Source organism: Helianthus annuus, chromosome 5, assembly GCF_002127325.2.
Source record: "Helianthus annuus cultivar XRQ/B chromosome 5, HanXRQr2.0-SUNRISE, whole genome shotgun sequence".
NCBI classification, from domain to species: domain Eukaryota; kingdom Viridiplantae; phylum Streptophyta; class Magnoliopsida; order Asterales; family Asteraceae; genus Helianthus; species Helianthus annuus.
Window position 1 is genome coordinate 173800481 of NC_035437.2, and position 18317 is coordinate 173818797.

Here is an 18317-nt window from a genome sequence, read left to right on the forward strand (position 1 = left end):
AACCCAGTATGTTTTAATTATATGCTCTTAATATACTCTCTGTCATATACTTTTTTTTATATACTCTATGTCATACTTTTTTTAACTTCATTGTTTTTTTTTTGTTTTTTAGTTATTGATTGCATGTACATGTTAAAATACTTAAATATTGTTAATATATTTAAATAAGAAATATAAAATTAATTAATCGTTAGGTAATTATTGGAGAGGCGTGAAGGGGGTTGAACCACTACACCCTTTTGTGGTTAAAAATGACCATGCTGACATGAACGCCACATGACAGAAAAAGTGAAAAACGTCCCAAAAAGGGGTAAACTACTACACATGGTCTACCTATATGGGGTAAACTACTACACATGACAGAAAAAGTGTAAACCCATTTTTGACAACCACATTATTATTTCTAGACTATGTATATATAAAAAAGTATTTATATTATAACAATGCCTATTTAATTTAAGATTACTGAACGTTGTGGCAGTGTTGTACACTCAATATCGACCGTATGATTCTGGTAGATAGACTAGATCAAAGTGCTCCGACAATTGAACCGGCTGAAAGCGCTATCCCCTGAAGGTTTTAAACCGCTCGCTGAGGACGTGGGACCTCTTAAGAAGTTTCATCCCCCACATCATCTAAATCCCCAACCTCGTCTGCTCTACCGCCAGCAGTAAATGCGGGTCACCCTCTAGGAAATGTAGCAATGAACGGGCAATCACCTTGACGTACGCGCCGCCGTACAATAGTTCGAGCTTCTGCCGGTGATGCGCGGAGGCGAATTATTAGGCCAAACCCTGTACAAGAGCGCATGGCCTCCTATAAAGTAAATAGTAAAAGAAAAAGAGGTCGGTGGTCGTACACCACTCACAGCTCTTCCCACGAGCTGTGATGCAAGTGCAGATGAACTTGTGTAGATACCTGCAGAGAGTATTAGAGAAATACTGAAATTTATAAATAATAATAATAAAAATAACAATAAGTAGAATAATACGCACGAACCAGTACAACGGGTCATAAACAGCTGAAATCTTCCATTTGGACAGGATATGGTCCCAAGTCCCAGGCTCTACAATTACATCCCAAAACCCTAGAAAGGTGGGTCTATCAACCACTACTAGCCCCTGTCTATAAAGATCTGTAATGATGTCAGGCTCCAAGTATAAATCGCAACGGACGACAAACTGTGCTAGCGTCATCTCACGCTGCACACGGCAAGTCGGAAGGAAACCTCGGCTGGAGAGGGATGATTATGTGGCTGCGTAGGCTGGTCGGCCCGAGGATGGAAACTCCAAGTACGGGTGACCAGGTAGCGGATCCACCAGCGGCGGTGGACCCTGCAGCGACTGCTGATGTTGAGGGTCGGTCTGGTTGTCCATCATCATCCTGAAAAAAGTACGGTATACGTATAATAATACATAATAAATGCGGTATACGTACAATAATACAAAAAATACTATGGTAGTTTGTGATGGTTCATCGTCTTTTCAATGCTTTCTTGGAAACTTTTCTTTATTTCTCTGATTTGTGTTTCAACTATATCCGTGACACATCCCGCTATTCAGTTCAGCGAGATCGTCTCTTAAACGTGTCTCTTCAAATTGGTGGCTCTCAACATTGTTGGTGGTACGCTGACCAAAGTTGCAACTCTGATTAGTCCACACAAAGGTGAACATTTCTTTATAATCTTTCAGCCAGCTATTATACACATAGTTAAAGACCCCTGAAAAATTAAAATAAAAAATTAAGTTAAATGTACATGTGTGTAAATATAACAGAAGGTGTGAATCATATGTTGTAAAAGAACTTACTTTTACGTTTGCAAGCCACAAGTCATTTATGTAGTTTGCGCAAGTTGTACTTGTATATGGGTACTAAAGGAGACTCACATAATATCCCATAGAATAACAAAAACTTTTCCCAGTCTTTGTTAGTGAAGGCGTTCTTGTAGTGTTTACAAATATTCTGTTGTATGTGAAACCTGCAAAGATACCTAGAGGCGCTCGGAAATACTTGAGCACACGCGTTCATTATGGCCAGCTCTCTAACTATTACAATCACACATGGCTCCATACATGAATTCAACATTGAGCTGATTATTTCAAGCACCCATATGAAGTTATCACTCCGTTATTTACAAATAACGACATGCACGATACAAAACGACTTGCTGGTCGACGTCATACCCACAACCTGGACAAATGGCATATTATACATATTTGTTTGTACGTTGCGTCGATCAATAGCACGTGCGGGAATGCACACCACATATCACCCAAGTAGGGTTGAACAAAGAAAAGCTCTATTACGACATCTGTTCAGGGTTCCTATTGATTCTTGTAAATGAATTCGTTTTTAAACAACATGGTTTCCAGTGTCTGCATGGGAGTCTTACCATCTCTATGAGGCTCTAATATTCTACACCGCATTTTTTACATCTTTCTGTACATGGAGCTTGTCGGGGTCCTGTCTCATTCTCTTTGAAAAATGTTGCGTGGTTCCATGTTTTGAGATGTCAGCTGTTCCATCAACTTGTATTCGCTGGGAGTAAATCTTCGCACAAACATGTGGCCCCATAGGCATGGTTGCAAAACAAGGTCTCGAAGGCCGAGTACTCCCGGACTAAGCGCTACAAGGTAGCCTGCCGAGGCGACTTTCTTCAACTCCGCCTAATTACACGAAATCAATCAAACACGGTCAACCTTGGTCAGAATCGGATCTAGTAGGTCAACTCGGGTCGAGTTTGACTTTAAAAAAATAAAACATAATTATATATCTATCATATTAAAGAATGAATATCATTTTCACATATTTTGTTATAAATATTAGTAAATTTATGTTATTTCACATATACTTAATTTCCGAAAACTAATTTCTTTATAATTTAACATGTCCTTATACTCTCCGAGTACTCTCAGCCTAAGCCGAGTACTCTCAACTCCTCGGTCGACCGACTAGAAGGCACCTAGCGACTTTTGCAACCATGCCCATGGGTCCTCAATAGGTCTGTGGTTATGTTCAATGTTTCATCCTGCTATCTCCCAGATTTCATACGGATCATGATGCATCGCCATCAGATAAAACGGGCAACCAATTTGTTTGCTGCCGACTTTTTTGACCGTTGATGTAGTACAATGCTCACCACCATGGTCGCATTTAAGCCATACCCCCCGATCTTTCCGCCAATTTTCTTAGATTGACGGGTCACAAAAACGTAACCATCTTCGTTTGCCCTTTGTTATACCCATTTCTTTAATCCATCTTGAAAGTTGAAAAGCTGAAACACCGATAGGGTTAAGTTACATTTTATATTTATTAAACTAGTTTAATTCTTTTATATTATATTTTAAAATTTCAATATACAACATTTAACTAAAAAAACATAGATATATCACTGTCTCACGTAACTAAATAAATTTGATATATGTGGGGGTTCCTCGTCATCACATGGTGGTGTATTTGGATACTCACCACCATGTCTTCCGTCGTCCGGATAGTCTTGTTGAGCGTACAAAGAATATGATGCATTGTAACTTTCGTAAGGATTTATCAGGTTAGTGAAATGCTCATTACCATACGATGCGGTGAATGGAGGCTCACCACCGTATCCTCCGTATCCACCCGGATAGTCTTGTTGCACGTAAGAAGATTCACACCCGTATCTGTAATCCAGTTACCCTTGTTACGCCGGATAATATGTTTCATCAACACGGGGAGGCTCGTTCAAATCAAGAAACGGTCTGTTTTCATTGGCATGTACATCAGACACAACCTACCCTTCCTCGTTAGATTCGGGAACACCAGACTCGTTTCTAAAAACGGTATGATAAATAGTAAATAATCAAAACAACAAGGAATTTAAGTTAATAAAATGTTACCAGATCGGTTTCACGCACCCATTACTTGTTAGACTACTGCCCAAAGATATAGCTGTCGTCCTAGAATGATGACATTTGTAATGTGTTGTATTAGTAATCTCTCGTTCGGCAATTCGTTAAACAAGCAACATAAAATGCAAAGAAAAAGAGTAGAAGTGAAGGCTTTTTGTCGACCATGAACAAAATCCTTTGCATGTCACTGTCGAACACTTTCAAATTCAATATATACGCCTTGTACAGCTCCGTACACAACGTATAACTTTAATCTCGTGCCTAGGAAACACCGTATCATGGTCAGATAAGTCGATGTAGTACGCGGCGTATACTTCTATCCTATATGCCCAGCATACAGACAATATGCTTGGCGTACATGTGATTGATTTGACGTTGTACGAGGTTGACCACATGGTGGGTGATACGTGGTCGAATAACGGTGCTTGTATATGTTTAAGTTTAGGTTTTTACTCGACTTTTAATCTTGAAAAACCTACTTTTAATTAGATTTGTGTTTTGCAGGTTTAACAAAGTTTAAGGTGCTTTTCGGGAGCTTTACGAGCCATCGGGACGAAAAACGGACAATCGGGACGCGTTACGGATCAAATGGGAGTGTAAAATGGAAAATTGGAGATTTGAAGTTGGAGAGGCCGTCGCCGACGGGCTCTAGAAACCCCCGTCAGCCAACTTTGCCCGTAACTAGTCAAACAAGTCGTCGCAGAAAATCAGCAAATCTAGAGGGTGTCGCCGACGGGGTCTGGGCCGTCGGCGACGGGCTCCCATTTGTTCAATCACGAAAGTTGTGTTTTCTTGATATTTTGACGAGTTGAAACGGTTCCGAGGGCCATTATTCGAGAGTTACGAGTCATGGGGGTTATAAACATCATCTAATCATCATCTAGGAGACACACCTACCTCTCTAATCCACACCTAACATCTTTCTTTCACCTCTAACATCAAAACCCTAACCAATTCTCCATAATCCCTAACCTTCAATCATTCCACCATCACCACCATCTTCAACCTTCCATCGTCACCTTCAACCCTAACCTCCACCACTCTTGAAGACTCAAGGTCATGGCTCCGTGTTCGTGTTCGTTGGCCGGTGATCGCGTCCACCCAACCATGAGCGGCTAGTCTCTTCGGTTTCACCCCGGTGTATGTAGTTGTATTTTCTAGGGTTTATGCATTTGTTCTTTGATTCGACTTTGTGACAACTTGTATTGATTTTTGAAACCATTGACAATAGTTTACATTTGTTTCATATTCGTAAATTGTCGAACGATGTTAAAAGTAATGACTTTGCGAAATGGTTATGTGTAGTTATGCGTTGTCGTGGTTAGGATTTACTTGTGTTGATTACAAAGTGCATTCTTGTCCGTTCTTCGGGACGTTGATAGTTATTGGCACCTAAGTCACGGTACACTAAATCCGCTAATCGTATGCAATTGAGTTGAATTAAAACATGCAGGAACCCTAGGACTTACAATTACCGAAACCGGGTGTGATCCGTATTCTTAATTCCTGTTTTCAATTAAGTAGTTTAGTTTACAAGTTTAGTTAATAAATCATTGTTTTCGATAACATCAATTTGTCGGTTCATTCCGATTTATTTTAAAAACCAAACAAATAAATAAAAATAGCAATCTTCATAATCATCTTGTACATTAGTTGTAAATAGTCTAACTAATCGAACGGGTCGTGCAATACTGACCACCTGCTCTTCGTGGATTCGATACCCGACTTACCCTAGCTACCTAGGTTTAATTGGGTTTTTGACTGATCGGGACGACACGGTCACGTCATTGGGAGACAAGAACACTATACGTCTCGTACAGGCATGTACGATGCGTACATTAGGATGTGCAAATAAGCAGATGACTATGTGAATGTGTAGACCCTTTGACAAACAAAAATAATGATGGCATCATCACTAATATTATCTTCATTTACTTCTTGGAAAAAAACTTGACTCGCATAATGTTTAGTTGCATTTAGTAAGTTATAATTAGTGAACTCAAACTCGTATTAAACTACAAGGAGTATTTTCATATAATGTTATGATGCACAAATGAAGGCCAATACATTTATAGAAAGTCTACTTGAATATGATAAAACACAAGCATTTAAATTAGACTACAGATCATTTTGACGAAGTTTGCATAAGATTAATTATCTTCTCCAAATTGACTACTGACGAACCAGAAGGAAAGGCACATGCTTCTTTAGCCTTCTTCTTCAATTCATCAACTTTCTTCCTCATCAAATTTCCCTTTTCTCCTTTCATCAACTCAATCACAAGCTTTTGAACCTCATCACTTTTTACATTGTTGTCAATCTCCATAGCAATGCCCCACTTGTTGCAACCCAACCAGCAATTCGGTTGTTGGTCAGCAAAAAACGGCCAACAAATCATTGGGACTCCGCTGGAAATACTTTCGATCGTCGAATTCCATCCACTATGTGTTAAAAACCCTCCTATCGACGGGTGGCTTAGAACTTGGTCTTGGGGACACCAACCAGCCAACAATCCTCTACCGCCTACCTCCATCAACAACTCAGGTGGAAGAACAGCAGACTCACCGGTCACGAGGTCAGGGCGTATTATCCACAAGAATGGATAATTGCTTTTCGCGAGTCCCCAACCAAACTCGACTAGTTGTTGAGATGTCATTACTGTGATGCTACCAAAGTTCACATAAATAACCGACGATGGTTCTTTCAAGTCTAGCCATTTTAAACATTCAGGCTCTTCTTTCCAGAGGTTTGATTTGAATGATGCTACACTATTGTCTACAATCTTGTTCTCAAGTAGATTTAAAGGGCCAATTCCATAGGAAGGACCAAACTTTGCAGAGATCGCGTCTAATATGTCGCGATCTAGTTCATCAAAAGTATTAAAAAAGATAGCAGACGCGGCTTTTGCTCGCTCTAATTGTAAACAAAAATACTGGGCCATGTACTCATCACCGGGGTTGATATATGTAATCCAAGGAGGGATATTTTTAAGACGTATGCCATGCATGGTAGGTATAGTGTCTAGAACGGTATCCAAATAGCCATTTAGTAAGTAACTCGAATCTGTATATCAAAGAGAAAATTATTATGATATTAGCTTCAGGGAAAGTAGTTAGAGATCTCATATATTTTCTGATAGCCACCAGAATTTGATAAAAAAGAATTCAACTTATAAAAAAATCACTTATCCTTAGTATTAAGATATAACATCAAAAGGAATAAAAATACTTGTTTAAATTTACATGTATTCAAAAATAAAAGAAATTCTGATAACCACGAGAATTTGATAAAAAAGAATTCAACTTATAAAAAAAAATCACTTATCCTTACTATTAAGATATAACATCAAAAGGAATAAAAATACTTGTTTAAATTTACATGTATTCAAAAATAAAAGAAAATTTATGCATGCATAAGTTTACCATTTACACATGTGTAAAAAAACATGTTAATAGTAGATAAGAGGATGAATTAATTGAAAATAATTCTTTTTAATATTGTATAATAATAATAATAATAATAATATAAAAATTTTATTTTAATTAGTTTTTTCATAAGTAGGGTTCTGAAAATAACTCTCCCTGTACTAGTTTTTTCAGCAACAAACTCACTTCAACTTTTCTAGAAAAAAAAAAAAAAAGACATTGCATTTAACGTATTCAATTTGTTTTCTACAATCAGTATGATGATGATGGATCATATTTTATAATGATACTACATATTTAATATTTCCTATCAATCAACGTGTAAATCTCTGAATTTATGCCATCAGGGTGATATCCTCCAAATAAAAATGTTAGAATTCAAATCCTACAGTTTGCAATTGTATGTATTCACACTAGAAAATCTAGGATCTGCAAAATAAAAATATGAATAATCAATTACCTTTAAGGGGCATTAATCCCTTCTCCAAAAGATACGGATACTGATCGAAACATAATAACGAACCAGCTCCCGCCGTCCATAAGAGAAACTCCGGAATACCCAACTCAGAGGCGACAGCGAACGTGAAGCCCATAAGCATGTCAGCCACTATACAAGTCACCGGCGAATAAGAAGCATTAACTTTGGTCACTAGAGTTTTAAAAGGACCCAGAAAGTTTTCCTCAATGGCGCGTGCTAGAATTGAAGCCTCTTGGGTAGCATCAAGGTTTTGTGCTGGTGGAAGACCATCAGGAATGGTTTCGAACTGGAAGGAAGGGAGACCATGCACGGCATCGGGGCCCTGAGATCTCAGAAGACGTTGGTGGTTAAACTCGGTGTTGACGAAGGTGATAAGGAAACCTTTGGAGTGAAGGATTTTGGCAAGCTTTAACATTGGGGTAATGTGACCTTGCACTGGGATTGGTATGCATAATGCATGTGGCTTCTTCTCTTGGTCTAAACCCATGGTCACAAAACATATGTTTGCAATTGCAAATTGTTACAAGGAAAAATCATTTTATAGTCTCGCCTTTGGAGTGAAGGATTTTGGCAAGCTTTAACATTGGGGTAATGTGACCTTGCACTGGGATTGGTATGCATAATGCATGTGGCTTCTTCTCTTGGTCTAAACCCATGGTCACAAAACATATGTTTGCAATTGCAAATTGTTACAAGGAAAAATCATTTTATAGTCTCGAAATGTTTTAAAATATATATGTTATACTTGACACAAGTGGAAACTTTAATATTCACAAGGGTATATATGGAATTTTGTTTCTCTCGATGTTTGGTGCCGTTTTGGATTTGTTTTGCTTTACTTGTTTTTTATCTATTTTTTAAAATAATAATAAAACTTCATACTGTAAATAAACTTTTATAATTCTCGATTTCTTGGTAGACGAGTGTCCACACTTGGTCAAAGACTGATATTATCAAGAAGAAAAATATTCATTTGTCGCACAAGGCATCATTATCAGTCACTTATAAATATAAATAGTGATATATTTTATATATAGTTATACTTTGATAATATCTTTCTTTTAATTTGATAAAAATATGCTTATAAAAATCCACAAAATTGTGTATAACCTCAATTACTTTGTGTTTTTTTATATAAGCCTTTACTATTTTAGCTACTTACTAGGCTTTTTTTGTGAAGTTTTATATAACTGTGGATTTTTTTAGTTTTCTTTATAAAATTTTTGTACTCAATTTAGATAAATTCAGTAGCACATAAATTCATGTAAAATAGTCTTCTACATAAATTACAAATTTCAATAAATTACAAATTTTAAACTCAAAAATTAGACATATAACATTTTAAAATTCGGTCTTAAATGTTGGTAATCGAACTTGCAAATCATAGGTTTGAATATGAAGAATTGAGAATCAAAAGAACAATAAACTTGCTTGTATTGAATGAAAAGTGATCAATTACAATTGACATACATGAACCCTATACATACTATACTAATAGATGCGATTGTAGAGACATATCTCTTCGCGAACGGTTGCGACTCTTGAACTTGCAGTTGAGATTGATCTTGAAGAGGTGTGTTTCTTAGAAAAAATCACGTCTCTGCGTTCTTGTGATGTAGGTGTCGATCTGAAGGGGTGCATCCCCAGGAGATGTCGTTCCAATTTAGATGTAGGTTACAGTCTTCCAAAGTGTCGCATCTAGTCCTCGTACTTTTTAACTAATCTAATTACAACATAAACCAACTATCTACAAATTACAGCACGACCCCTATACCTATATTTAGTTTAAAACATCAATACTCCCCCGTAAACTAAATATAGTTTAACAAAGGTTTTCAACTTGCTCGACTTGCAGTAGCATTGGTTCTTCTTCCAATGCGAGGTTGGCTTCTAGTTGCGTGTCTTTCTCCTTTTCCTTCCACTTGGTGCAATCTCTTGCAAAATGACCAAGTTCTCCACAATCATAACACATCTGAACTTGCTCTTGTCTTGATTTCTTGGACCCATATCTTTTCCACGTCCTCTTCCTCCTTTGAAAGATCCTTGTCCTTGACTTCTGCCACAGTTTTGAACACCACGACCCTTTCCATGATGCAAACTTTCAAACTGATTATTTGCACTTGCCAACATGAGTCCTCCTTTCTTTCCCCCTTGCTTTTCTTGCCTATCTTGCTTGTGATCGGATGATCCTTTTCTTGACCGTGTAGATCAAATTTCTGACTTAGTATTTGCGTCTGGCCAACTTGCTAAACAGGTTCTTGCGTTTCTGACCGACATGCTAGACAGATTTTTTTATGTACCCTGACCCACTTGCTAATCAGGCTCTTGCGTTTCTGATCGACTTGCTAATCAGATTTTTTTATGTACCCTGACCCACTTGCTAATCAGGTTCTGACCGACTTGCTGATCAGATTCTTGCTAACTTGCTGTTGCGAGTGATAAAAAATATCCAACCAACTTGCTAATTAGACTTAATTTGATCGACCCGATGTATTTGCTTTTTCTTGCTTTGACCGAGAATGGCCGTTTCTTGCTAGACTGAATCGTGATGATTCGACGTGCTACTTGCTATTTTGAACCAAACGATCCGGAACTTGCTATTTGAACCAAGAATCTGTTTGACTTGGTAGAACCGATACGGGTTCGATTTCTTGCTATACGAATTCAGGGATTCTGAACTTGCTCTTGTCTTGGTTTCCTGGACCCATATCTTTTCCACGTCCTCTTCCTCCTTTGAAAGAACCTTATCCATGACTTCTGCCATAGTTTTGAACACCACGACCCTTTCAATGATGCAAACTTTCAAACTGATTATTTGCACTTGCCAACATGAGTCCTCCTTTCTTTCCCCCTTGCTTTTCTTGCCTATCTTGCTTGTGATCGGATGATCCTTTTCTTGACCGTGTAGATCAAATTTCTTACTTAGTACTTGCGTCTGGCCAACTTGCTAACCAGGTTCTTGCGTTTCTGATCGACTTGCTAATCAGATTTGTTTACGTACCCTAACCCATTTGCTAATCAGGTTCTTGCGTTTCTGACCGACTTGCTAATCGGATTTTTTATGTACCCTGACCCACTTGCTAATCAGGTTCTTACCGACTGCTGATCAGATTCTTGCTAACTTGCTGTTGCGAGTGATAAAAAAATATCCAAACAACTTGCTAATTGGACTTAATTTGATCGACCCGCTGTACTTGCTTTTTCTTGCTTTGACCAAGAATGGTCGTTTCTTGCTAGACTGAATCGTGATGATTCGACGTGCTACTTGCTATTTTGAACCAAACGATCCAGAACTTGCTATTTGAACCAAGAATCGGTTTGACTTGCTAGAACCGATACGGGTTCGATTTCTTGCTATACAAATTCAGGGATTCTGTCTTGCTATTTTCTAATCTTTTTTTAATCCACTGGTTTCTACGATGATGCCTGCTATGTATTTCTTGGTCTCAACAGAAATTAATTGCAACATGCAATTATTTGGTATTCTACTTTTGATTTTTTTTTGTTGCCTCTAGCAATTCACAACTTGTCTGACTTTCAAGATAACAAAAAATCTACTTCTTTCAAATTGTCAATTAACTAAACCAAGCCTTTGTTGCTTTTTGACAAACCTAAGAAAAGATGCCTTTCTTGACTTTGTTCCCTACTTTTCCACCATGTTCAGAATCCAAGGAATAAAATATATATAGTACCTTCTTTTCTTTTGAGAATTGAAGTATGCTCTGATACCACTGTTGGGCCTTGCTTGTAATCGACAATCACAAAGAGGACCACTTCTTCGATTTCTTGCGCTACAAATCATCCCTTGATCGATTAACGTGGTGCTCTGATACCACTGTTGGTAATTGAACTTGCAAATCACAGGTTTGAATATGAAGAATTGAGAATCAAAAGAACAATAACTTGCTTGTATTGAATGAAAAGTGGTCAATTACAATTGACCTACATGAACCCTATACATACTATACGAATAGATGCAATTGTAGAGACATATCTCTTCACGAACGGTTGCGACTCTTGAACTTGTGGTTGAGATTGATCTTGAAGAGGTGTGTCTCTTAGAAAAAATCACGTCCCTGCGCTGTTGTGATGTAGGCGTCAATCTGAAGGGGTGTGTCCCCAGGAGATATCGTTCCAATTTAGATGTAGGTTACAATCTTCCGAAGTGTCGCATCTAGTCCTCGTACTTTCTAACTAATCTAATTACAACATAAACCAACTATCTACTAATTAGAGAACTACCCCTATACCTATATTTAGTTTAAAACATCAATACTCCCCCGTAAACTAAATATAGTTTAACAAAGGTCTTCAACTTGCTCGACTTGCAGTAGCATTGGTTCCTCTTCCAATGCGAGGTTGGCTTCTTGTTGCGTGTCTTTCTCCTTTTCCTTCCACTTGGTGCAATCTCTTGCAAAATGACCAAGTTCTCCACAATCATAACATCTGAACTTGCTCTTGTCTTGATTTCTTGGACCCATATCTTTTCCACGTCCTCTTCCTCCTTTGAAAGATCCTTGTCCTTGACTTCTGCCATAGTTTTGAACACCACGGCCCTTTCCATGATGCAAACTTTCAAACTGATTATTTGCACTTGCCAACATGAGTCCTCCTTTCTTTCCCCCCTTGCTTTTCTTGCCTATCTTGCTTGTGATCGGATGATCCTTTTCTTGACCGTGTAGATCAAATTTCTTACTTAGTATTTGCGTCTGGCCAACTTCCTAAACAGGTTCTTGCGTTTCTGACCGACTTGCTAGACAGATTTTTTTATGTACCCTGACCCACTTGCTAATCAGGTTCTTGCGTTTCTGACCGACTTGCTAATCAGATTTTTTTATGTACCCTGACCCACTTGCTAATCAGGTTCTGACCGACTTGCTGATCAGATTCTTGCTAACTTGCTATTGCGAGTGATAAAAGATATCCAACCAACTCGCTAATTAGACTTAATTTGATCGACCCAATGTATTTGCTTTTTCTTACTTTGACCGAGAATGGTTGTTTCTTGCTAGACTGAATCGTGATGATTCGACGTGCTACTTGCTATTTTGAACCAAACGATCCGGAACTTGCTATTTGAACCAAGAATCTGTTTGACTTGGTAGAACCAATACGGCTTGGATTTCTTGCTATACGAATTCAGGGATTCTATCTTGCTATTTTCTAATATTTTTTTAATCCACTGGTTTCTAACGATGATGCCTACTATGTATTTCTTGGTCTCAACAGAAATTAATTGCAACATGCAATTATCTGGTATTCTCCTTTTGATTTTTTGTTGCCTCTAGCAATTCATAACTTGTCTGACATTCAAGATAAAAGAAATCTACTTCTTTCAAATTGTCAATTAACTAAACCAAGCCTCTATTGCTTTTTGACAAACCCAAGAAAAGATGCCTTTCTTGACTTTGTTCCCTACTTTTCCACCATGTTCAGAATCCAAGGAATAAAATATATATAGTACCTACTTTTCTTTTGCGAAATGAAGTATGCTCTGAAACCACTGTTGGGCCTTACTTGTAATCGACAATAACAAAGAGGACCACTTCTTCAATTTCTTGCGCTGCAAAACTTCCCTTGATCGATTAACGTGGTCCTCTGATACCACTGTTGGTAATTGAACTTGCAAATCACAGGTTTGAATATGAAGAATTGAGAATCAAAAGAACAATAACTTGCTTGTATTGAATGTAAAGTGGTCAATTACAATTGACATATATGAACCCTATATATACTATACGAATAGATGCGATTGTAGAGACATATCTTTTCACGAACGGTTGCGACTCTTGAACTTGTGGTTGAGATTGATCTTGAAGAGGTATGTCTCTTAAAAAAATCACGTCCCTGCGTTCTTGTGATGTAGGCGTCGATCTGAAGGGGTGCGTCCCCAGGAGATGTCGTTCCAATTTAGATTTAGGTTACAATCTTCCGAAGTGTCGCATCTAGTCCTCGTACTTTCTAACTAATCTAATTACAACATAAACCAACTATCTACTAATTAGAGAACGACCCCTATACCTATTTTTAGTTTAAAACATCAATACTCCCCCGTAAACTAAATATAGTTTAACAAAGGTCTTCAACTTGCTCGACTTGCAGTAGCATTGGTTCCTCTTCCAATGCGAGGTTGGCTTCTTGTTGCGTGTCTTTCTCCTTTTCCTTCCACTTGGTGCAATCACTTGCAAAATGACCAAGTTCTCCACAATCATCACATCTGAACTTGCTCTTGTCTTGATTTCTTGGACCCATATCTTTTCCACGTCCTCTTCCTCCTTTGAAGGATCATTGTCCTTGACTTCTGCCATAGTTTTGAACACCACGGCCCTTTCCATGATGCAAACTTTCAAACTGATTATTTGCACTTGCCAACATGATTCCTTCTGTCTTTCCCCCCTTGCTTTTCTTGCCTATCTTGCTTGTGATCGGATGATCCTTTTCTTGACCGTGTAGATCAAATTTCTTATTTAGTACTTGCGTGTGGCAAACTTGCTAATCAAGTTCTTGCGTTTCTGACCGACTTGCTAGACAGATTTTTTTATCTACCCTGACCCACTTGCTAATCAGGTTCTTGCGTTTCTGACCGACTTGCTAATCAGATTTTTTTTATATACCCTGACCGACTTGCTGATCAGACTCTTGCTAACTTGCGGTTGCGAGTGATAAAAAAAATATCCAACCAACTTGCTAATTAGACTTAATTTGATCGACCCACGGTACTTGCTTTTTCTTGCTTTGACTAAGAATGGTCGTTTCTTGCTAGACTCAATCGTTATGATTCGACGTGATACTTGCTATTTTGAACCAAACGATCCGGAACTTGCTATTTGAACCAAGAATCGGTTTGACTTGCTAGAACCGATACGGGTTCGATTTCTTGCTATACGAATTCAGGGATTCTATCTTGCTATTTTCTAATCTTTTTTTAATCCACTGGTTTCTAACGATGATGCCTACTAAGTATTTCATGGTCTCAACAGAAATTAATTGCAACATGCAATTATCTGGAATTCTCCTTTTAATTTTTTGTTGCCTCTAGCAATTCATAACTTGTCTGACTTTCAAGATAAAAAAAATCTACTTTTTTCAAATTGTCAATTAACTAAACCAAGTCTCTGATGCTTTTTGACAAACCCAAGAAAAGATGCCTTTCTTGACTTTGTTCCCTACTTTTCCACCATGTTCAGAATCCAAGGAATAAAATATATATAGTACCTTCTTTTCTTTTGAGAATTGAAGTATGCTCTGAAACCACTGTTGGGCCTTACTTGTAATCGACAATCACAAAGAGGACCACTTCTTCAATTTCTTGCGCTGCAAATATTCCCTTTATCGAGTAACGTGGTGCTCCGATACCACTGTTGGTAATCGAACTTGCAAATCACAGGTTTGAACATGAAGAATTGAGAATCAAAAGAACAATATCTTGTATTGAATGAAAAGTGGTCAATTACAATTGACATACATGAACCCTATATATACTATACGAATAGATGTGATTGTAGAGACATATCTCTTCATGAACGGTTGCGTTTCTTGAACTTCTGGTTGAGATTGATCTTGAAGAGGTGTGTCTCTTAGAAAAAATCACGTCCCTGCGTTCTTGTGATGTAGGCGTCGATTTGAAAGGATGCGTCCCCAGGATATGTCGTTCCAATGTAGATGTAGGTTACAATCTTCCGAAGTGTCGCATATAGTCCTTGTACTTTCTAACTAATCTAATTACAACATAAACCAACTATCTACGAATTACAGAACGACCCCTATACCTATATTTAGTTTAAAACATCAATACTCCCCCGTAAACTAAATATTGTTTAACAAAGGTCTTCAACTTGCTCGACTTGCAGTAGCATTGGTTCCTCTTCCAATGCGAGGTTGGCTTCTTGTTGCGTGTCTTTCTCCTTTTCCTTCCACTTGGTGCAATCTCTTGCAAAATGACCAAGTTCTCCACAATCATAACATCTGAACTTGCTCTTGTCTTGGTTTCTTGGACCCATATCTTTTCCACGTCCTCTTCCTCCTTTGAAAGATCCTTGTCCTTGACTTCTACCATAGTTTTGAACACCATGGCCCTTTCCATGATGCAAAATTTCAAACTGACCCAACATGAGTCCTCCTTTCTTTCCCCCTTGCTTTTCTTGCCTATCTTGCTTGTGATCGGATGTTCCTTTTCTTGACCGTGTAGATCAAATTTCTTACTTAGTACTTGCGTCTGGCCAACTTGCTAATCAGGTTCTTGCGTTTCTGACCGACTTGCTAATCAGATTTTTTTTATGTACCCCGACCCACTTGCTAATCAGGTTCTTGCGTTTCTGACCGACTTGCTAATCAGATTTTTTTATGTACCCTGGCCCACTTGCTAATCAGGTTCTGACCGACTTGCTGATCAGGTTCTGACCGACTTGCTGTTGCGAGTGATAAAAAATATCCTACCAACTTGCTAAATAGACTTAGTTTGATCGACCTGCTGTACTTGCTTTTTCTTGCTTTGATCAAGAATGGTCGTTTCTTGCTAGACTGAATCGTGATGATTCGACGTGCTACTTGCTATTTTGAACCAAACGATCCGGAACATGCTATTTGAACCAAGAATCGGTTTGACTTGCTAGAACTGGTACGAGTTCGATTTCTTGCTATACGAATTCAAGGATTCTATCTTGCTATTTTCTAATCTTTTTTTAATCCACTGATTTCTAACGATGATGCCTGCTATGTATTTCTTGGTCTCAACAGAAATTAATTGCAACATGCAATTTTCTGGTATTCTCCTTTTGATTTTTTTGTTGCCTCTAGCAATTCAAAACTTGTCTGACTTTCAAGATAACAAAAAATCTACTTCTTTCAAATTGTCAATTAACTAAACCAAGCCTCCGTTGCTTTTTGACAAACCCAAGAAAAGATGCCTTTCTTGACTTTGTTCCCTACTTTCCACCATGTTCAGAATCCAAGGAATAAAATATATATAGTACCTTCTTTTCTTTTGAGAATTGAAGTATGCTCTGGTACCACTGTTGGGCCTTGCTTGTAATCGACAATCATAAAGAGGACCACTTCTTCGATTTCTTGCACTGCAAATCTTCCCTTGATCGATTAACGTGGTGCTCTGATACCAATATTGGTAATCGAACTTGCAAATCACAGGTTTGAATATGAAGAATTGAGAATCAAAAGAACAATAAACTTGCTTGTATTGAATGAAAAGTGATCAATTACAATTGACATACATGAACCCTATATAAACAATACGAATAGATGCGATTGTAGAGACATATCTCTTCACGAACGGTTGCGACTCTTGAACTTGTCGTTGAGATTGATCTTGAAGAGGTGTGTCTCTTAGAAAAAATCACGTCCCTGCGTTTTCTTGTGATGTAGGCGTCGATCTGAAGGGGTGCGTCCCCAGGAGATGTCGTTCCAATTTAGATGTAGGTTGCAATCTTCCAAAGTGTAGCATCTAGTCCTCGTACTTTATAACTAATCTAATTACAACATAAACAAACTATCTACTAATTACAGAATGACCCATGTACCTATATTTAGTTTAAAACATCAATATAAACACCAATCTAGTATTGATGTAGTGAACTCTACTGTGGTTTAGAAAAACACTTGAGGAGTAATGAAAGGGAAAAAAACAAGAAAGCATCGATTTTCAAACTATTTATGTCAGATTTACCTGTTAGAGCATTAACTATTTAACTAAACTCCAAAATTAAAAAAATGTTTGTTTTCAGTGAAGACGTAACTATTACACTCATGATCCTCCCATCTTACCGATTGATTACGGGGGTAGCTCAAACCTTAATAAACTGATTAGAGACACAACAACTTAAAAGGTTAATAGGTTAAAAGGTTCGGAAATGGTCCAACGGTCATGAACAATAAAAAGACAAGTCAGAGCCTTGTCACATTACCCTTTGCGTGTGAAACCTCCTGCCTAGCCGCAACCAGAACATGTGGGAGAGCACACCCTTTTGTCCGCAGGTCCGAACCCTTCAACCCCTAAAAGGGTAAGTCCCTCACTGCAAGCCAGGTTCACTAGTTAAAGGTTTCTCCTTTGAGAAACCTCTTCCCCTATAAATTGCAGCCCATGCCAAGTATATCAAACACTCCAGGATCAGCAGAAAACTATCTTAATTCTCTGATTCTGCTTCTCCCTCTCGAGATTAAGCTTCATGATTGCTTCTCTTCTTCTTCTCCCATGAGAACTAGCTTCATGCTTGCTTCTCTTCTTCGCTCTAAATAATTCATCCTCTCCAACGATTACATTCTGGGTTGGTTTCATATCAGTCTAGAATTTAAGGAGAACAACAATAACACTAGTGAACCTCTCTCCACGTCTTGCAAACGTGGGGGGACCCCACGACCTGCGTTAGGCTAACTGAAACTTTGAACCCTTTTACCCGGAGATATCGCTACAGGCCTTGGTCTTGTATTTGTTGTAGCAACAAGTTGGCGCCCACCTTAGGGCTACGCCACTTACTTTATCTTAAAGACCAGTTGTGTAGCTCCATTTTCTCTTTA

General features: G+C 38.2%; 1 protein-coding gene across 2 annotated transcripts; it reads right to left on the reverse strand.

The window, feature by feature from the left end:
* Positions 1 to 5900: 5900 nt before the first annotated feature.
* On the reverse strand, positions 5901 to 8510 carry LOC110942240 (7-deoxyloganetin glucosyltransferase). 2 transcript variants are annotated; one of them, XM_022183987.2, is made up of 3 exons: positions 8341 to 8510; positions 7773 to 8171; positions 5901 to 6950 (listed from the first exon to the last, which is right to left on the reverse strand). In XM_022183987.2, the coding sequence occupies exons 1-3, from the start codon at positions 8444 to 8446 to the stop codon at positions 6013 to 6015; spliced, it is 1443 nt and encodes a 480-aa protein (XP_022039679.1). In that variant the 5' UTR covers positions 8447 to 8510; the 3' UTR covers positions 5901 to 6012. The 2 variants fall into 2 exon arrangements, with proteins under 2 accessions (XP_022039679.1, XP_022039680.1); XM_022183988.2 differs by lacking the exon at positions 8341 to 8510 and having other exon boundaries at positions 7773 to 8322.
* Positions 8511 to 18317: the final 9807 nt, after the last annotated feature.